The 22029-nt window shown below is 43.0% G+C and overlaps 1 protein-coding gene across 1 annotated transcript in view; it reads left to right on the forward strand.

Annotated features, from left to right (window-relative positions):
- HS1BP3 (HCLS1 binding protein 3) overlaps positions 1-21765 on the forward strand; it is a 57374-nt gene extending 35609 nt beyond the window's left edge. The window contains exons 4-6 of the mRNA XM_038394117.2: positions 1633-1790; positions 2250-2385; positions 19845-21765. Coding sequence (XP_038250045.1) covers positions 1633-1790; positions 2250-2385; positions 19845-20076 — 526 coding nt within the window. The 3' untranslated portion in view covers positions 20077-21765. The remainder of the gene's footprint in view (positions 1-1632; positions 1791-2249; positions 2386-19844) is intronic.
- The last annotated feature ends 264 nt before the right edge of the window (positions 21766-22029 follow it).

Below are 22029 nucleotides of genomic sequence, written 5' to 3' on the forward strand. Positions count from 1 at the left end.
CACAGAGATTAAGTGTCTTGCCTGTGGTCACACAGGAAGTTTGAGGCTGAGCAGAGTATTGAGTCCAGGTCTCTAGCTAACACCCTAACCACAGGAACCCCACTCCTGAACCACTGTACCGCTGTAGCGTCTGAGCAGCAAAACACAAACTGAATTTGTTGCCATTTAAAAATTGTTTAGCAAGCTGTTTAGCAATTGCTTCCTTGTCATTTCCTGTCAGTATGGTACATTTCCAAAACATTCAGAGATTAAGCATTACATATCGATCTTGTGTAGGCATTTAAAGTGCATCTTTTGCTGTTGCTAAGAGATGAAGCAACAGCAGGAACATGCTATTCACCAGGGCTTATGTTTTGTTGGTGATAAACTCTTATGAAAAGTAACCAGACTCCGCTTACCCTCTGTGTGTGGCCGCAATCTGGTGAGTATTTTACTGGCCTGTTTAACGTGACTGGAATGCACTTGTAATCTCTTTGACATTATTGCCTTGGTTTTTTGATGGCAATAGCATTTTAAATGCTGCTAATTAGTTTTACTATAGACTGAAACCTGACCTTGTACAGGGTAAAGAAGAAGAGCAGATCTTTTAGTGCAAAAGGTGCCTGTTGGGGGTGCACTGGTACCTTGCAAAGACATAACTGTTATGCTTGTGGGTCCAAATATCAGGAGATTCTATGCAAATGATTTGATGCCCTAATGAATAGGCATTTCCCCTTGTTTTGAATTAAATTCTCCCATCCAAATATTTCCTCTTAGCCTTCCGTTTTTCTCTGGCTCCCCACATGCCGACTTCTCTCTTGAATTTTCCCCTTTCAACTCAGGCTGCATTGCTGTAATGTGTGGTACCTAACAGTGAAGGCCGCCTTAAAGCTTCAGCTAATACGGAGCATGGCTGCTCATCTTCTGAGTGGGTCAGTGGGTTCTCAGCAGGTCACAGTTGTGCTTCTTGCTCTGCCGAGGATGCTGCTACATGTCTGAGTGATTTCAGAGTAGCAGCCGTGTTAATCTGTATCCGCAAAAAGGAGGACTTGTGGCACCTTAGGGACTATGCTCAAATAAATTTGTTCATCTCTAAGGTGCCACAAGTACTCCTTATGTTTGAGTGAGATTGCTACAGAGACTAAAAGGATGTGGGCTCATGGGCCTGCCTCTCCCTCAGCCAAAGGTGGTACAGATCCTGGCACAAGGCCCCCAGTGTCGTATGCCCACTGGTGGAGGTGAGTTTACAGTGTTAAAGTATCTGCTACCTACTCTTCACCAGTGATGTACACAGGACTAAAAGTAGTAGCCACTGACTGGGGAGGCTCACAGGGTTTTTTTTTTTTTTAAAACACTGCACAGATTTAACCAGTGTCTGCAACGTGGCCAAATGGGTCCAGCCATTCTGTGGATATCAAGCCATTCCCTTCCTCTCACCTGTATTTCAGTGGTGCTGAAATGTATTCAGGAGTCTACCATTCCTATTCCCAGACAAATGAAAAGTCCTGAAAAGTAGGAGAAAATTGCAACCAAATGTGATAATGTTATAATTTTTAATATAAGTCTTGCTTCCATTTCTGGCTGAATTCCTTGATAGTTCTTGTAATGTAAGAAATATCAGCTGAATTTCTTTCTTGTTTCTTGTACTTTTAGATCTAAAAAACCTAAGAAGCCTGCAGCTCCTGCAGCCAAGGAAGACAAGCCCAAGTTAACCATTTTTGATGAGGAAGTAGATCCTGAGGAAGGATTATTTGGCCCAGTAAAAGATTTTTCATCTTCCAGTTCCAAGAAGAACTCGTCAGCCAAAGAGAGTAAATATGTTCCATTTTCCATTATGCACAGTTAGGTTGTGGTCCCTAAAGTTCTATAAGGCTCTTGTATTTAAAATGGAATGGTGCAATGCATGAAACTTGGGTTTTGATGTAAGAATGTTGTCTGTAAGAATGTTGGGCCAGACCTTCAGCTGTAAATTAGCTAGAAGTGGAAATAAACATGGCTTGCAGTTGCAGTAGCCATACACTGTTGGACTTTGGATTCTCAGTTGTTATGGATCCGTAGTTGTTGTCTAGCTTATGTTGATGGGAGAGTAGAGCCAGTAGTTCCTGCTAGTGCAGTGTATCAAGAATGTATTTCCTAGTGCTTTTCTTTGGCTATGGAAGACTTTTTATAACAATAAATTTTCTATAGGATGTTTCCTTTCAGCCACACAGCTTGATTCCCCTGCTAACAGTCATGGTGGTGATGTAGCTTTCTGATGATTCAATCTTTAGACCTGAAATTATTTGAAGACCCAGACCTCGGTGGGACTGTTAAACTAGGCGATTCACTGCTGCTGCCAACGGCCTGTGAGAACAAGGACTATGTGCTAAGCACCAGCCTTAAAGAGGACACAGAGGAGCTATTGAGGTATTCATCTAAAACGGTTCCTGTGGTAATGATATCCACTAGGCATTCCTGAGCAGGAATGATCAAGCAATTTAGATCTCAATGCCACAAACTCCAGGGCAAAGCTTAAAGAACATTCTGAGCTGAAAGTGGATTGACATTCATACTAACCAAGACAAGGGCAGACATTTGTTTAAAAGCTTGAGAATCAAACACACAACATCTTTATTAAAGCTTAACAATAATGGGCACTGACAAACAGTAGCACCTTTACTTTTTCAAGGTGCTTTACAAATAATCCTCAGGAGGGTAGATGGATAGGTTAGCTCTCCATTTTCCAAATGTGGAAATGAAGGCAGAGGAGTGGCTTGTCCAAGGGTAAAGATGAACTTTGTTTCAGAACTGAGATTAGAATTTAAGTGCTCATGGCTCAGACACTGTGCTCAAGCCACTAGACTGGGCTGCCTCTTTATTTAAACAGTGTCTCTTATAACGTTCATTTATATTTTAATCAGAACTATGCAAGATCTGGATTATCAGGAGGCTCTGAGGTAGAAGGAAGCATTCATGAACATGCCCTCTGATTCTGGGTACCTCAATTTTTGATGCTGAAATAGTGACACTTGTGGCCTGATTCCTGAAGCACAGATTATCTACAGCTCCCATTGCATTCCACTGCACCTCATGGCACTTCTGAAAATCCAGCCCTAAGTTGTCTCAAGTTGGGCGCCCAAATCTGCGGCGGGATATATTTTTTTGACAAAGTTTGTGTTAGAGTTCAAGGAACTGATATCTGTGTAAGGATCTAATAAAGGGTGAAATACTGAATTATTTAAACAGAGTCCAGAGACCACTCAGTGCACAAGTGGCCTTGAATTTACTCCCCATCCCACCCCATTAGTTCCAGAATTCCAATCAGCCCCTCCAGATACATCAACAAGCATTGCATCCCAGCTACTGCAGACCTTGCTGGAGCTGGCATATTGGGGTAAGGACAGAGGAGGTCAGACAGGGATCTTAATATATATCTCTCCAAATCCATGTGGGATATAAAATATTTTTAAAGGGATTTTCCTGAGTCTTCTACCAAATCTTTGTTCCCCAGTGAGAATAGGGGCGTCTCTGTGACATCACAACCTGGAGCATCACTTTGGAAAAAGAAACTCCGCGGGGTGGGTTATGAAATAGTGGGAAGTACGGTGGAGAAGGAAAGGGGAGGAGAGGTTAAAAACCACATGAGGTGAACAGCTCTTTTGCCCTTGTTGTTTAGTGCATGCAGCACACAACATACACTTAATATTGATCTGCAGGTCACTTTTGAAAAAGGCATAGTTGTCTCATCATATTTTATCTATATATGAAGCTTTTTTGAAAACCCATTTTAGAGAGCACAAACGCAAGGGCTAAAACCATCTACGAGTGCCCCTTGAAATGAAAAATGGAGCAAAGAAAGCCTGAAATCAAGTCAGCACTATAACCTAAGTGAGGTCAAGATCCTTGCAAATAGCTTGCCTTAGACCAAACAGATACATTTAGTGTAGGATAGTATGATTAAAGGATATACTTTACTAAGCACAAGCATCAGTCAAGTATGACTGTATTCTAAAACTGTGAATACAAACAAAATGTCCAGATTTCCCCCCTCTGGTAGTAACCACTAACAGACTATGTGGAGGATGGCTCACACATGTATGCCCAGTGGTGTAGTACTCAGGACCATGCCAGTACATGTCCACTTATCTGAGATTAGATTTTAGCCCTAAATTGACTTGTTGTACAGCTTGGGGTCTGTTCTCTTGTGAACACCAACGGATTTATCCACATAACTTTTCCATAAATCAAGAGAACAGCAGATCCCTTGTTTTGTACTTTATTACATTAGGCAATAAAACTCAATGCCCTCGGTATATGTATGTAACTAAATGGACTCCATTGGGAAACCCCCTTTGAGGTTTCTACTCCCTGCAGATGCTTTCCCACAAGGATTGTATGTCATAGTCAGATTATTGTTAATATGGAAAATGATTATGATTTAAAAAGATTAATAACTCCCGTCCCACTGGGGGCTTTGGTCACAGAGAGCAGCTGCTGCTTTCTCCTCCTGTGTAGCAGTAGCTCCTAGTAAAAGCAGGTAGATTGGCACCTCCTCCTCCTTTCCACCCATTTTCACAGGCCCCTACATCTCCCATACATTGAAGAACCCAGAGATCTGTAGAAGGAGCTGGAAAGGAGGGGGAGGAGACTGCACCATGTGGCCTCCTGAAGGTATACTACCATGGTTCACAGTTTGGGGGCTGCACTTGTGTATGTTTTTCTCTCTCCCTTTGGGTCATGTAAGTTGAAAGCTGAATCTTGCCACCACTGGCAGTTGGAGAGTGTCACCTGCAAGTTTGGTTTGCATATAAGCAAGTGGCTGTAGATGGTTCAGATGCTGATTAGACATTCTCTGCAAGTGTAGGGATTTGTGGGATCTGCTGCTAGTGGTTTTTTCTTTTTGTTTCTCTTGAAAATTTTGTCAGGATATTTAATGTGGGAGAGGGGCGACCATTTGACCGATCTGAATCCACCTAAACTCTATTCATTGTTTTTCCTGTATCTCTTTGATGGTGTTTGGTTGACTAACTGTAAATGGTCCTCTCAGTGTACTAACAGGAGAGAGCCTCTTAACTGCCAGTTTTCACTGCCACAGAACATGGCCAGGGTCTCTTAGGGTACGTCTGCACTGTTATAAAAAACCCACAGTACCAAGTCTCAGAGCTTGGGTCAGCTGACTCGGACTTGCAGGGCTCGGGCTGCAGGGCTATAAAATTGTAGTATAGGCATTTGGGCTCAGGCTGTGCTGTGGATCTTGTATTGCAGTGTCGACATACCTTAAGGTCTGTCATCTCTTTTGAACGTGAGCACTTGAATGGCTGCACGACGTGTGCTTTTTGTCCCTTGTACATAGTCCATTAATAGTGAAGTCATCCCAGGCACTGGACTAGGGAAAGACACAGGGTAGGATTTTCAAAGCGCTCACCGTTGGCCTATCGCTGTTCTAAATGGAGTCATTAGTAACATCCCTGTTGACTTCAGTGGGAGCAGAGTGAGGCCAATGTTTGAAGGACCCTGCCAAGGTATTTAAATTACTGCTATAAGTTAACTGTCCACCCACCTAATGTTGTGCTTCAGGCAGATCAGCAATTCGCTGGCACTGGTCAAAAAATGTCTTTTTTTGTTGAAAAATCTTCAATTAGCTGTACCGTTTGTCTCCACGCCTCAGGCAGAGGCTGGTGATATGTGTCAATATCTCGTGCTCGCTCCTGAGCAGGGCTAGTGGTTTTTGCCACAGAAACGTTTGCCCAAAAATCATGACTGAGTCACGGCAAATGTTGATAAAATCATGGACTTGATTGTTCCATTGGTCACTCCCCCATAGTGACTTGTGATGTTCCTGTCTCCCATGCTCCCTGTCCCTCACTTATTCTTGTTGTTTGTTTAACGGGGCAATACCTCTGTGCTTTCAGGACACAAAAATAAAGTCAGCCTCAGCCCTGACATACTTACAGTCCTGCTCCCCTCTGAAAGTGGAGCAGAGACCTCTTTCTAGCCATCTGGGGTTGAGGTAGGAGCAACAACAGATTCTTCAATGGGCCAGAGATGTGGGGCAGCAGAGAAGGAGGCAGCCCTTGAGCCTTCTGTAGGGGGCCTTGTAGTAAGAAGGTACTTGGTGGATTCTGAAGAAGCGCCAGAAGTCACCCCTGTCGAGATGTGTGAGGTGACCCTTATGGAGGACACCTGAGGTCCCAGAGAACTGGAGAAGGGCAAACACAGTACTTATCTTTAAAAAGGGGAATATAGAGGGCCTGGGGATGTATAGACCAGTCATCTTAACTTTGATTCCTGGAAAGATACTGGAACAAATTATTAACCAAGCAGTTTGTAAGCATCTAGAGGATAATAGGATGATAAGGAATAGCCAGTTTGCTAATAGCTATTTGTCAAGAACAAGTCATGCCAAATCAAACTAATTTCCTTCTTTTACAGGCTTACTGGTCTACTGGATAGGGGAAGCAGTAGACGTGATGTATCTTGATTTTAGTAAGGCTTTTGATACAGACCCATGTGACATTCCAATAAGCAAACTAGTGTGCGGGAAATGTGGTCTAGATTAAATTACTATAAAGTAGGTTCACAACTGGAAAATCATATTCTGAGTAGTTATCAATGGTTAGTTGTCAGACTGCGGGGAGAGGGCATATTGGGGTCAGTCCTTGGTTTGGTACTCAATATTTTCATTAATGACCTGGATAATGAAGTGGAGAGTATGCTTGTGAAATTTGCAGATGACACCAAGTTGGGAGAGGTGCTAGTTCTTTACAGGACAGGATTAGAATTCAAAAGGACCTTGATATATTGGCAAATTGGTCTGAATTCAACAAAATGAAATTCAATAAAGACAAGTACCAAGTACTTCACTAAGGAAGGAAAAAATCAAATGCCCAACTACAAAATGGGGAATAACTGGCTAGGTGGTAGTACTGCTAAAATGGAACAGGGGATTATAGTGGATCACAAATTGAATATGATTCAGTGATGTGATAAAGTTATGAAAAAAGACTAATATCGTTCTGGGAAGTTTTAACAGGAGTATTGTATGTAAAACATGGGAGGTAATTGTTCCACTCTACTCAGTACTTGTGAGGTCTCAGCTGGAGTCCTGTGTCCAATTTTGGTCACCAGACTTTAGGAAAAATATGGACTAATTGGAGAGAGTCCAGAGGAGAGCAACAAAAATGAGGAAGGAAATTAGAAAACACTAAGGAAATTAGAAAACACTCTGAGTGAAAGAATTCCATTACAGATGATGAATGGTTCTGTAAAATAAGTGTGGGCTGTTTATGTCACAACATAAAAGAGCATTTATAATCTCTCCTCCCAACAGCACAAACTGTGAAGACTCCACATTCTCTCTGAAAATGTTAAAAATTTAAAAGGCTCTAATCAGATTATCTCCATTTAGATCAGGGGTGGGCAAACTTTTTGGCCCAAGGACCCCATCTGGGAATAGAAATTGTATGGCGTGCCATGAATGCTCACAAAATTGGGGTTGGGGTGCGAGAGGGGATGAGGGCTCTGGTTGGGGGTGCGGGCTTTGGGGTGGGGCCAGAAATGAGGAATTCAGGGTGTGGGATGGGGCTCTGAGCTGGGGCGGGGGAGTGGGGTGCGTGGAGGGGGTGAAGGCTCCGGCTGGGGGTGCGGGCTCTGGGGTGGGGCTGGGGATGAGGAGTTTGGGGTGTAGGATGGTGCTCTGGGCTGGGATTGAGGGTTCGGAGGGTGGGAGGGGAATCATGGGTGGGGCAGGGGGTTGGGGCATGGGGAGAGGCTCAGAGGTGCAAGCTCGGGTGGCGCTTACCTCAAGCAGCTCCTGTAAGCAGCTGCCATGTCCCTCCTCCAGCTCCTATGTGGAGCCACAGCCAGGCAGCTCTGCACGCTGCCCCGTCCGCAGGCGCCGCCCCTGCAGCTCCTATTGGCCGAAGTTTCCGGCAAATGGGAGTTGCAGAAGTGGTGCTTGGGGTGGGGGCAGCGTGCAGAGTGGAGCCTCCTGGCTGCTCCTTCGTGTAGGAGACGGAGCAAGGCCGTGCTGCTGCTGCTTCCGGGAGCTGCGTGGAGTGGCCCCCGACCTTGCTTCTCATCTGGAGCGCTGGAGGGGGGCCAGGCTGCTGCTTCTGGGAGCCACATGGAGCGGCCCCCACCCTGTTTCCCGGCTGGAGCGCTGGACCAGGGCAAGCCCCGCTCCCCAGCAGGAGCAAGAGGGCCGGATTAAAATGGCCTGCAGGCTGTAGTTTGCCCACCCCTGATTTAGATAATTTTCCACTCACCACAAGGCTTTTGCTTTGCCACAAAATCCCCCTGTCCACTCCAACACAGCTCCTCCCTACCATGCATACTTGTTGCTCTTATTAAAGGACCTCCTCTGAGGTCAGCTTTCCTGGACTCTTAGCAAGTGTGTGTGGTTGTGATGGGGAACCTGGATGAGGTACCTCCCCCTGGGTTCTGGCATTGTGGCTTCATTCACTCTTTCCTTCCCTCCACGGCTTCCAAGTGGACTGGAGGCCTGAAACCTCATAACCCCAGGTCCTGCAGGGCAACACACTCTGGGTAGCCCCAGAATGTATAGGAGGCAATGGCAAATGAAATTCAGTGTTGATAAATGCAAAGTAATGCACATTGGGAAACATAATCCCAACTATACATATAAAATGGTGGGGTCTAAATTAGCTGTTACTACTCAGAGAGATCTTGGAGTCATTGTGGATAGTTGTCTGAAAACATCCACTCAGTGTGCAGCGGCAGTCAAAAAGGCTAATAGAATGTTGGGAATCGTTAAGAAAGGGATAGATAATAAGACAGAAAATATCATATTGCCTCTATATTAGGGCTGTCAATTAATCACAGTTAACTCACGTGATCAACTCAAAAAATGTATTGCAATTAATCGCACTGTTAAATAATAGAATACCAATTTAAATTTATTAAATATTTTTGGATGTTTTTCTACATTTTCAAATATATTAATTTCTATTACAACACAATACAAAGTGTACAGTGCTCACTTTATATTATTATTTTTATTACAAATATTTGCACTGTAAAAATGATAAAAGAAATAGTATTTTTCAATTCACCTCATACAAATACTGTAGTGCAATCTCTTTATCATGAAAGTGCAATTTACAAATGTAGATTTTGTTTTTGTTACATAACTGCTCTCAAAAACAAAACAATGTAAAACTTTAGAGCCTACAAGTCCACTCAGTCCTACTTCAGCAAATCGCTCAGACAAACAAACTTGGTTACAATTTGCAGGAGATAATGCTGCCTGCTTCTTGTTTACAGTGTCACCTAAAAGTGAGAACAGGCATTTGCATGACACTGTTGTAAACGGCGTTGCAAGGTATTTATGTGCCAGATATGCTAAATATTCGTATGCTTCTTCATGCTTCAGCCACCATTCCAGAGGATATGTTTCCATGCTGATGATGGTCATTAAACAATAATGTGTTAATTAAATTTGTGACTGAACTACTTGGGGGAAAACTGTATGTCTTCGGCTCTGTTTTATCTGCATTCTGCCATACATTTCATGGTTTAGCAGTCTCGGATGATGACCGAGCACATGTTCGTTTTAAGAACACTTTCACAGCAGATTTGAAAAAATGCAAAGAAGATTCCAGTATGAGACTTCTAAAAATAGCTACTGCACTCAACCCAAGGTTTAAGAATCTGAAGTGCCTTCCAAAATCTGAGAGGGATGAGGTGTCGAGGATGCTTTCAGAAGTCTTAAAAGAGCAACACTCTGATGCAGAAGCTACAGAACCCAAACCACCAAAAAAGAAAATCAACCTTCTGCTGGTGGCATCTGACTCATATGGTCAAAAATGAACAGGTGTCGGTCCGCACTGCTTTGGATAGTTATCGAGCAGAACCTGTCATCAGCATGGATACATGTTCCCTGGAATGATGGTTGAAACATCAAGGGACATATGAATCTTTAGCGCATCTGGCATGTAAGTATCTTGCGACGCTGGCTAGAACAGTGCCATGCAAATGCCTGTTCTCACTTTCAGGTGACACTGTAAACAAGAAGCAGGTAGCATTATTTCCTGCAAATTGTAACCAAGTTTGTTTGAGCGATTGGCTGAAGTAAGACTGAGTGGACTTGTAGTCTCCAAAGTTTTACATTGTTTTATTTTTTAGTGCAGTTATTTTTGGTACATAATTCTACATTTGTAAGTTCAACTTTCATGATAAAGAGATTGAACTACAGTACTTGTATGAGGTGAATTGAAAAATACTATTACTTTTGTTTTTTACAGTGCAAATATTTGTAATATAAATAAATATAAAGTGACCACTGTACACTTTGTATTCTGTGTTGTAATTGAAATCAATATATTGGAAAATGTAGAAAATATCCAAAAATATTTAAATAAACGGAATTACATTATTGTTTAACGTGATTAATCATGCAATTAATCACAGTTTTTTTAATTGTGCAATTAATTGTGATTAATTTTTTTAATCACTTGGCAGCCCTGCTCTATGTAAATCCATGGTACACCCATATCTTGAATACTGCATGCAGATGTGGTCGCCCCATCTCAAAAAAGATCATTGTGGATAGTTCTCTGAAAACATCCACTCAATGTACAGCAGCAGTCAAAAAAGCAAACAAAATGTTGGGAATCATTAAGAAAAGGATAGATAATAAGACAAAAAATATATTACCTCTGTATAAATCCATGGTACAGCCACATCTTGAATACTGCTTGCAGATGTGGTCGCCCCATGTCAAAAAAGTTTTATTGGAATTGGAAAAGGTTCAGAAAAGGGCAACAAAAATGATGAGGGGTATGGAACAGCTGCCATATGAGGAGAGATTAATAAGATTGTGACTTTTCAGCTTGGAAAAGGGATGACTGAGGGGGGATATTATAGAGGTCTATAAAATCATGAGTGGTATGGTGAAAGTAAAGAAGGAAGTGTTATTTACTTCTTCTCATAACACAAGAACTAGGGGTCACCAAATGAAATTAATAGGCAGCATGTTTAAAACAAACAAAAGGAAGTATTTTTTAACACAACACGCAGTCAGCCTATGGAGCTCTTTGCAGAGGATGTTGTGAAGTTTAAGACTATAACAGGGTTTAAAAAAGAACAAGATAAATTCATGGAGGATAGGTCCATCAATGGCTATTAGCCAGGATGGGCAGAGTTGGTGTCCCAGCCCTCTTTGCCAGAAGCTGGGAGTTGGTGACGGGGATGGATCACCTGATGTTTACCTGTTCTGTTCATTCCCTCTGAAGCACCTGGCATTGGCCACTGTCAGAAGACGGGATACTGGGCTAGATGGTCTGACTCAGTATGGCCGTTCTTATGAGAATGAATGGAACTGGCCTGCCTGCCCTGAAGAGCTTGCAGTAAGGGCCGGTGCAACCATTAGGCGAACTAGGCGGTCGCCCAGGGTGCCAAGTGGTTGGGGGCGGCCAAAAGTGCGCTCCGGGGAGGAAGTGGAGCGGAGGTGAGCTGGGGCAGAGGGGCGCGGGGAGGGCCACCTGCAGAAAGTAACGGCGGGGGGCGGTGCACAGGAGAACCGTTCCCTGCCCCAGCTCACCTCTGCTCCATCTCCTCCCTGAGCATGCCGCCGTCACCGCTTCTCCTGCCTCCCAGGCTTGCAGTGCCAATCAGCTGTTTGGCACGCAAGCCTGGGAGGGAGAGAAGCAGATCGGGGCGGCGCTCAGGGGAGGAGTCTGAGCAGAGGTGAGCTGGGGCGGGGAGCGGTTCCCTTGTGCGCTGCCCCCCGCCCCCCACCGTTACTTGCTGCAGGTGGCCTTCCCTGCGCCCTCTGCCCCAGCTCACCTCCGCTCCACTTCCTCCCCGGAGCGCACTTTTGGCCGCCCCCAACCACTTGGCACCCTGGGCGACCGCCTAGTTCGCCTAATGGTTGCACCGGCCCCAGGCTGAGGGGAGTTCTGCATGGCTTCCTGAAGGGCGAGGGGGCGGAGGGGAGCTGCCGCAGGGGGGCACCTCAGGGCAGAAGGGAGCTGCCACGGGGGGGGGCTTCAGGGCGGAGGAGGGACAACAGGAAGCTGTAGCAGGGGTGGCGCTTCAGGGCAGAGCGGGGGTACAAGGTGGAAGTTTCGCCTAGGGTGCAAAACATCCTTGCACCGGCCCTGCTTGCAGTCTAAATAGGCAAGACAGATACCGGGTGGAGGAACAGACAAACAGACTGGTCAATGTGGTGACAGCATTATCTGTTTCTCTACACAAAATCCTTCTCCCTTTCAAAATTCACATCTCAGCTTTAACCTCACACAGCTGAATTTGTTATAAGCCTTTTATTTTTAATAGGAGATACTTTTTTATGCCAGGAAAAAAATGATATTTTCCATTACTACTTAGAATCTGCACTGTAGTTGAATAAGCACATTATTATGACAAGAATTTCAAGCATTACAGTGCTCCTTTTCCAAGAGAAGTCAGACTTTGGGAGAAGAATTCATTAGGTGGATATCTATGCCCTATAATATTTTAAACAAATGTTTTTTTTTTTCCTGTGAGAAGAGCTCCGTGCTGTTGCTAGGTTTCATTCCCCCCTTCCCCCCCACTCTGAGTTAAATGTGATAGTTATGCATGATAAAAATTCATTTACTTGCCAAGAAATGTAAGTCCTTGGTTCCACCTTGGCCTAAGGCATATCACGTTGTTGTTAACCATGTCTTTCACAATCAAGCAACAAAGCATCAGACATTCTGACTTGCACAACAGCACTGAAAATGGCTTGTGAGACAAAGATTGCACGTTATATACTAGGTTCTCTGTAAAAGATCTCTAACTAACCCATGTCTTTCAAAATCTAGGACTACCAGTTCCCAGACCTGTTTGAAATTGAACTGTCCTCTGGTATCAGGTTCTGGGTTTTTTAAAAATTATTATTTCTATTAAGCAGCATTCTGAGGCCATATATAATTTGGTGTTTTAAGACTGTGCGATAAACATTTTAGCTGCTATGACTAAAGCTAAGTAAGATTAAAGTGCAACTCCATATGAGAGTCAGAATTTCTGAAAGTCACAATAACCAACCAGGTTAATGGCCAATGGCATGCGTATCCCTGCCTCGAGGGGACAAAATGTCTGACCTTGACAAATGCTACACCTAATGGAGAGCAACGTGAGTAATAGCTTTCATTGGACCCACTTCTGTTGGTGAAATGGATAAGCTTTCGAGCTACAAAGGACGACCTACATAGGGCGACCAGATGTTCCATTTTTAAGCCTTCTTCCAAGTGTCCAGACTTTTAGTTAAATATGGGCAAATTGTCCCATATTTTCTGGGCTCGCAGCACAGAGCCAGCAGTGGGGGGCAGCAAGCAGCCATGCCCCCCTCTTTGCTCTCTCCAGCACGCGCCGGAATCTCCCTTGCTGCCTCCTCAGTGGCAGCAGTGCTGGGGATGGGCAGTGAGAGCGCACCCAGGAGCATCCCAAACTCTGCTGCTCTCCTCCCCGTTTCTGCTGTTGCTCCTGTCCTACCGCTCCCCTTACCTCCTGAGCAGCACTCCTGCCACGCTGTCGACAGCTCCCGCCTTGCACGGTTGAGAAGCCAGAGCACAGCGTGCCCCCGTCTGGGGCAGCCCGTGGAAAAGGTGGTCCCTGCTTACCCAAGGTGGGAGGATCCCTGCTCCTCCATATGGAGGGGCTCCACTGGCCCTGTGGCAGTGGGAGCAGGCTGTGAGCAGCGTTTCACCTCACAGCCGACCCCCGCCCGCACATGGAAAACCTAGTGGGGCGCGGAGGAACGTGTGTGGGGGGGGCAGTGGTAATCCCAGCCCTGCGCTGGAGGGAGGGCTACAGAAAGCAGCGCGGGCAGGCCAGCCCACCCTGTGTGCAGGGGGACCTCAGATAGCCCCATGTGCGGGCATGCAGCGGGAGGGCTCGGACCACCAGCCATGTGGCCGTGCATGCAGGAAGGGTAGCAGGGTGGTCCAATGAAAGATATTACCTCACCCACCTTGTCTCTCTCATATCCTGGGACCAACCCGGCTACAACACTGAAAGCACCAAGTCGAGCCTTTATATTTGTAGTTTGACGTCCTGAAATCTATGCCTGATCTCTCTGTGTGTGTTGTATATGGCCAGAGCTTTGTCACTCTAGGCTGCTTATTCACTGAATATTTGTGCAGTGGGGGAGGAGGGGATAGAATTATTACTTATTACATAGTGTACCAGAGAACAGGGAATCTGTTCTGGGAATATGTGGCAGCAGTTTGATCTCCAGTTCAATATTTTTAACTGACTGTAATACAAATATAATTTAGGGCTGATGTGACAAATTCTGGAGAGGATGTTAAGGCGAAAACCCAGAGCCAAGTGCCTGGCTTGGGTAGCTGGGCTGGGTGTTTGGCAGTGCATGAGAGAGGGAGGAGAAACCCACCATCAACATCAGGCACAAAGTGCCTGGGCAACCGCTCCATAGAGGCTCCTACCAAAAGTAACCTCAGTGGGCTGTCTAACCTCACCCAGATCCATTCCTCATCCCCTACCCATCACCTGTGCTCTGCCATGCAGCAAGATTATATGGAGCAAGGTGTCATATAGGGGGAATCTCCTTCCTCTCCCTCTCTATTCATCCTTCCCCTGGCACAGCAGAACCCCACCTGAGCCACGAAGGCAGAGGAAAGGTCTGAATATTCCCCTAATGGGTACAGTTTATCTCTGGAACAATTCTGATGTCATTGAAATTACATCAAGGATGAGTTTGGCCCTATGTGTAAAGCTTTACTGAAGGATGATGGAGAGCGGTTTGTGTAACTAGGGGATATGATTACTGACTAGAAGTATCTGAAGGAATCGTTATCCAAATATATATATGGATATAGGGTATCCAAAGGATTAAGGTGTGATGAGGTGAAATTAACAAAAAGAAAAAAAAATTAGGCCAAGGATCAGGAAATGTTTCCTCATACTCATAGCCTTTTAGCATACGGAATAGTCTTCTGGGTGACAGGCTAGAGGCTCAATCCCATGAGAGATTTTTAAGATTAGATTTGACAAAGCGCCAGAGGGCGCGCTGTATGAAACAGTCCTGCCCTGAGCACTCGGGCCCTGATGCTCTTAAACTCATTCTTAACTCTAACATCTGGGATTACTCACATTCTTAAAGTTCAGCATGTGCTAAAGTGCTTGGCTGGATCATGCCTGAAAAGGTCTGTTCCATCTCTGACTTTTGTGATTGTTCTACCCTGAGTTGAAGTGAAAGGGATTTTATTTAAAAAAACCAACCCACACTGCACATGTCTTAGTAACCTTGCCGAGTGTCACAGACCCTTCGCCTATCCCCTCTGATTTACTTCAGATTATAATATCTGTGGTTTTGAAACAATTGGCAGAGACTTGCAGATTGATAGCCAATTGCCTGATTTAGACATTCGTTTATACTGTCTGAACTCCGTTAAGCTAAGTATTGACTAGACCATGGTAATGGTGAACGCTGATGCCAGCTTAATTAACTTTTCAGTATCATGCCATCTATGTGACATTGGGGAATCCCAGTTTATGGCATCGGCTGGCTAGGCGTGAGAGAGACCAAGGTGAAACTTTGTTCCCTCTAATTCAGTGCAGATGAAAAAGTTGCAAATTTCTTCTTTTTCAAATTTTCTTTTCCTAGGTTCCTATGTTTGTTATTTGAAACTATTTCTAATTTTTTTTAAAGTTTTTTGAACATCTTAATCATTTCCCTTCTGAGCTGCTGGACAGCTACAAATGTCTACGCATATTTGCTATGTTAGTAATTCAAACGATACTTTGCATCTTGAGCACAGGCAAAGCTAGGCCAGAGAGAAGAAGGAAGTGGGAAAGGCAGCTGGCTGGACACCTGGCTAGAGCTAGTGAAACTGAGGTGAAACTGGCTTCACTAAACTGCCTGGGACACTAGGGGAAAATTTTCAGAAACACTGAAGTGACTTAGACTCTGAAGTCCCATTGCCTTTCAGTGAGGCTTAGGCTGCCAAGTGCTGGCCCAGATTTTTAAAGGCATTTAGGTGTTGCTGTACTCAGTGTTGCAAGTTAGTCTCCAAGGTGCCACAAGTACTCCTGTTCTTTTTGCTGATTTAGAAGCCTAAATCCTATTGACCATCAATGGGATTTTGGCTCCCAAGTGCCTGTCGCTTCAGAAAATAAGACTTAGGCTCCTAAATCGGTTACGCGTTGTGACGCTAAGCACGGTAATGCCTAAATACTTTAAAAAAACCTGAGCATGTCACTCTTGAAAATTGGATTTAGGCACCTAAATCACTTAGATGGTTTTGAAAATTTTACCTTAGGACTTTTGAGGAAAACAAGGACATCTACTCACCCTGCAGTCGAGTGGTGGATACACTTCCCAGTCTTAGTACATGATCCATGCTCCAGAGGATAGTGAAAAACCCCAAGATCACTTTGAGATATTCCTGGAAGTCAAGTCCTTGTCTACCTTGAAGTAAGCAATCAGCTCTATCCTGTGTATGTGAGCAACATTCAGCACAGCTAGTTAAATATCTTATCCCACTTTTACCCTCATTATTACAGATGAACAACTCTGTTTTGTCAATTTGGATGACAGCCCAAACCCTTCTTGTTTGCACATGCAGTATATTAAGGTGTGTTGTTTTGATTTAACACAGGAAAATATAATTCAGTGCCTAAGGGAAAATAATTGGGGAAAGCCTTGATGTACCATAGTCTTTCTCTGTCCTTTACATCTTTGTGGGTTGTATATTTCTGGTTCATTTGTTGTATTGTACTGTGTGAAAACAGGGCCTCTTTTTCCTTATGGCCTAAGAATATTCATGCAGAAAATGTATTATTTAATTGTGGCCGGCTTTAAAATTTAATTCAGTCAGAAATGAAAGAGAATTGTCATTGTGCAAAGGGATATCTCTAGGAATGGGACTCACCGTGAGGCTAGCAGACAGATTATTACAGAAAACACATGTGGACATTGAGAAATGGGGTAAGAGGAGACACATCCTGTGTAAATGTTACAGGAAATTTGCTGATAATTTTTTAAAAAGTCATACATGATAAAGCTTTTCCATTTTTATAATCTAAGATGAAGATAGTAAAACCCACGGCATGATAAATATTAGTTGGTTGGTTGGTTCTGTGGTATTGTCCCAGTGTGCTAGGTGGTTTTCAGACAGACAAGATGATATAGTTCCTGACCTGGAGCTCACAATCTGAGGCCCCAGTCTGCAGACAACAATGTATGTGTTTGACTGAAGGATGGGCAGGCAGACAGAGCATGGAGGAAAGGGGAGCAATACCTTCCTATGGTGTTTTTGAACTGGTGGGTCACTGCTAGAGCTGAGCAAAATTTTTCAAACTAATGGTTTATTTGACCAAAAATGTAGTTTTGTTCGACCTGAAACTATTCACAAATTGGACATGAACATTTTCAGCCATTCACAAAACAGCCAGAGGTGGAGGTGGTGCTGCTTCCCTCATCCCCCTACCATATAACCTTTACCTCATTGGTTAGGGCACTCACAGTGGAGGTTGGAGACCCATGTTGAGACCCAGAATGAACTTTTTTGACTAATCAAAATTTGTATACATTTCAGATTTGATTGAGCCAAAATCAAATTTATTTTCAATTTTTTTGAAACTGCCACTGTACGGAAAAATCATTTATTTGCCCTGCTCTAGCTGTAACTCCTACCGGGACATGGAAGGCAATCAGGGAGGTTGCAAGGCATTGAAAATGTTGTTATGATCTAAAGCAGAGAAAATACAATTTTCAGAATTATTTCATGGTTATCAACACCTTCCAAGTTTGTGAGGTCAAATGTAGTTGTATTATATAGGCTTATCATTTATACACTTTTACTTTTATAGTAAACGTAAGGGGTTGTCAAAATGTTTGACTTCAAATAAGGGAACAAGTTCCAACAACCTTAAAAGGCTGAAAAACCCTTGTTAAATAGAAAGGTCAAGGTGCTACTTAGCCATTGCATGGTCCAAATGACGTTAAGTTCAACTAGATTCACTCTATGCCAATGGTTTTCAACCTGTGGACCCCAGACCACTGGGGTCGGCAGACTATGTCTAATATTTCCAAAGGGTCTGCATTTCCATTTGAAATTTTTTAGGGGTCCGCAAATGAAAACAGGTTGAAAACCACTCCTCTAGGCAGTGCTGTCAGAAATTCTATGTTGTATCTTTTAGGAAAGGCAAACTAATACTATTTCTGCTAGTAGTAATAATGATGTACCTGGTATTTTAAAATTCAAATATTTATAGAATTGTAACTGTGATGGATGATGTGATGAGAGAAGCATCTCAGATTTGTTGACTCTTCTTTTGTTATTGCCTGTGTGAAATAATGGCCATGGTGCTGGAGCCGTAAGCAGAATAAACTGCTTCTATGGTTATGGGATTCCTCAGTGTTGCTTTGCGTTTAATAACCTGCAAATGGCTCCTTTATTGCTCTGCTGTGCTTAGTAGAGAGACTTATTAAATCTCTGCTAGGGGACACCAGTAAATAAATATTTAAGGGGTGAAATTCTGGCCCTATTGAAGTCAGTGGGAGTTTTACCATTGATGTTGATGGAGCCAGGATTTTACCCAGTATATCCCAAAGCCATCAGCTAGCACAACAGGAACAGATATGTTGGTGGGGAAAATATGAACAACAAAGAATAAATGACATTACAGGGAGCCAAATACCTGCTAACTAATCTGAACTAAGGACCAAATACAAGGCTCTGGTCGCCACCCAACGAGCACAGAGTGTGAAAAGGGACACAATTAAAAGGAACTTTGCCAACCCCAGGCAGTAAAGTGGCTGCAGAGCTGCTCTGCCAAACTCATTTCAGCCACCGATATCACAGCATTAGCAGGAGGACCAGAGAATCCACACAGAAGAGAAGATTCTGGCTTTGCCCCTTCCCTTATCTCCATCTCCACTTGCTCTGCGCATATTGCTTCTGGGGAGCCATTGCTGCTGCAGAGAGGGGTGCACCCTGTCAATCTAGCACTACCCAGTGCATGGCAGAACTTCCCCCATCCTGTTGCCAAGCGGGGGGCAGGCTCTTTCCAGCTGCAGCTTTCAGAATGATCAAAGATGGGATTTTTCAAAGTGTTCAGCACTGACCCTGCTCCCATGTTTTACCACTGACTTCAATGGCAGTAGAGTTAGACCAATGTAGAGTGCTTGATCCCTCCCTAAAATCTAACACTAATACCTACGGCATTCAATCCAGCCGAAAAAATACCAACACTATAAATTCCAGTAATTTATTTTAATTTTTCCTTCTATGTTTTGATGATGTTTGAATATTATTTGATTAGACTGTTGGGAAAAGTTACCCTAAAAAAGCATAGTGCACACAGATCAAAGGAGCCTTCTATTTCATAGAAGCATGTGTGAACAAGCCATTCTGTGGTTAACTTTATCCAGATCAGCATTAGAGGCTAGATATGTAGTTCATCTTGTTCATCTGAGAAGCAGACTTGGGCAGGAAAGAGTTTACCTGTCCTGTGAAAAATGATGAGATTTCAAAAATATTTTCCCATTCCAAATTGAGGCAAAAAATCAATCTCAAACTTTTTTGAACAGGAAAAAAAAATTCAGTTTGGGTCAACGGAAAGGGTTTTGTTTCCATTTCAAATTTTTTAACTTTTTCTTTATTCTACATTAACTTGCATTTCTAAATAAAAAGTCATTTCAAATTTTAAAAAATGGAACTTTATTTAGTGTCTCATTTTACCGTTTTCTGTGACAATTTCAAAGTTTCCAGAATTTTCAGAATGGGAAATTGGTTGAAATCAACCCTTTCCCATGAAGTTTCAGTTTCAGTGAATTGGCATTTTCTGAGGAAAAATATTTTTAGTCAAAAAATTCCCGGTCAGCTCCAATGAGGAGTCACGTGTGCATTTGTGTTTTTATTTTCTTTCCTTAGGGTTGAAGAGGATTTAGAGAAGCTCTGGAGAGTGAGTTCCAAGCCAAAACCCAGGCTGCCACATAAACCAGCATCGCTTAAGAAGCCATTAATCACCACTAAGAACAATGTTAGTCCAGCCCCTCCAGCAAAGCTGAAAGAAGACAAGATTCAAACCATGGACGAGGTAGACATTCTCCAGTACATTCAGGACAATGAATCTATCAGCAACCAAGACATGAGTCTCTTTTGAAGAGTCTGTTTCTTTTTTGTCTTCCAAGGCTGCCTTATCCAAGTGCCATTGACCTCGTGTGTGAGGAAGGCAGGAGTTAGTTCGAATTCTTCATTGTCACTACATTTACCAACTTGTCATGATTAGGAGAGCAGCAAGTCTGATTATTTCACAAGCTCTAAGTGGTAAAGAGTATGTGTTTCTACACAGTGCAATTATGGTCTAATGTCTTATATTTTCAGGCTTTTTTTTTAAGAGGTGTAAAAATATACAACATTATAGATTCTGTGTACTATAATCGTATCAAATTATTGTAATGCTAATATAGCACAGCTTTGGATAACTGATTACTAGACTGAAAGGGCTTTGGATAACAGCCTAGGCTACAAGCATGAATACAGTTTGGTGGGGCCCCCTTCCCTCCATTAGCTGGATAAGAGATGGTATGTTTCAATTAACTGGAAATGTGATCCTTTTTCTTTTGTCCATCCTTGTAGCAACCTGCGCTCCCTTGCCGTCATTTTAGTGAGATGCAGCCAATTAGTGCTTCTGTGGATACAAAGGAGGCGGATTTTAATGCATCTCCGAGAGAGATTAAAATCCCACATTGCCTGACTGTTCTTCCCTTATTCAGGCACTCATTTTGTCCCAGAGGAAGTTGTCCCTACCCCCAGTATAGATACAGCCATATAGTGTCAATGTCTGGTCATTGGTTGTTCAGGTACACAAATTCCAGCTCAGGGGACGTCTAGTGCAATAGTGAAACCAGGCTAGACACTGCAAATCTATGTACAGATTTTCTGACTACGGATAGTCAGCGCTGGAATTTGGTGCAGAGTTAGCAAATGACTGGAGCTGTATTTCAGGCCATCTGTAGATACACAGATACTGAAATGTTTAGGAAGTTTGGATCTTTCTCCTGATCTTAACTTCAGGGCTTGGGCCCATCTCTATAAAGACATGGGAGTGGAATGATGCTAAATGGTGGTCCCTTTGGTATCTATTTAATTTTTATAGCCAGGCAAGAGCAACTTTGGGGTGATAAGACATTTTTTAAAAAAAATCTGTATATTTTGGTGAAATTTTAGCGCCCATGAAAAGTAAGAAATTAACCCAGCACCTCACCAGCAGCCTACACTGCCCCTCCTATTCCAGGGCTAGGACTCTCTTCTTGAATGTGCTGTATTATAATTTGGGCAAGTGTCTGTAACCTCAATTGAGACCACTGAACGTATCTTACCTGCGAACTAAATCAGATTGGAGGCAAGGTCTCCAGCAATGAAATGCTAGTATATTTAAGCCATGTCACATACCCTAAATCTGTCTTTTTAATGCATAACATCATAAAAAGCTTATAAAGCATTTTAAAAATATATTTTAAATAATTATCATGTTCTCTATTAATAATTTTCACTTTATTCCAAAAGATAATGTATTAAGTACATTTTTGTTTAAATGAACAAAAAAATCAATATTAGATTTGAACCATGTAAAACAAGATTCACTACAATAAAATGATGTGCTAACCTGTAAATACTGTTGTTCTTTATTATATCCTAAAGTAAGGAATGATGAGAGTAGAAAGTTGGGTTCTAATTACCTAAGATGTGATGAATGGTCCATTTTTATTGCCATATGAGTGCAGTAAAATATGTGTATAAATAAGAAAATATTGAAGCACTGTTCAGATAAAGCTTACTGATGGACACAGAATTCTGTCCATGGTTTTTATGTGGCTTCCATTAGTATCTGAGCAAAATATTTAATTAGCCTCCACAAACTTTTTTTCCTCGTCTGCAGATTATAGTGATCTCAGCCCAAGAAGCCCCGGAATGCGATTCCTTCCGAGGACATGCTCAGTTGAGACATAATATTGACTTGGTGTCCATCAGAATGTAATAAGACGAGCATGGAATGGATTTTTATATTAATACTATTGAGCTGCTTGTGAATGATTTTGGGACTATAATTGTC

This window comes from Dermochelys coriacea, chromosome 3 (genome assembly GCF_009764565.3).
Source record: "Dermochelys coriacea isolate rDerCor1 chromosome 3, rDerCor1.pri.v4, whole genome shotgun sequence".
NCBI classification, from domain to species: domain Eukaryota; kingdom Metazoa; phylum Chordata; order Testudines; family Dermochelyidae; genus Dermochelys; species Dermochelys coriacea.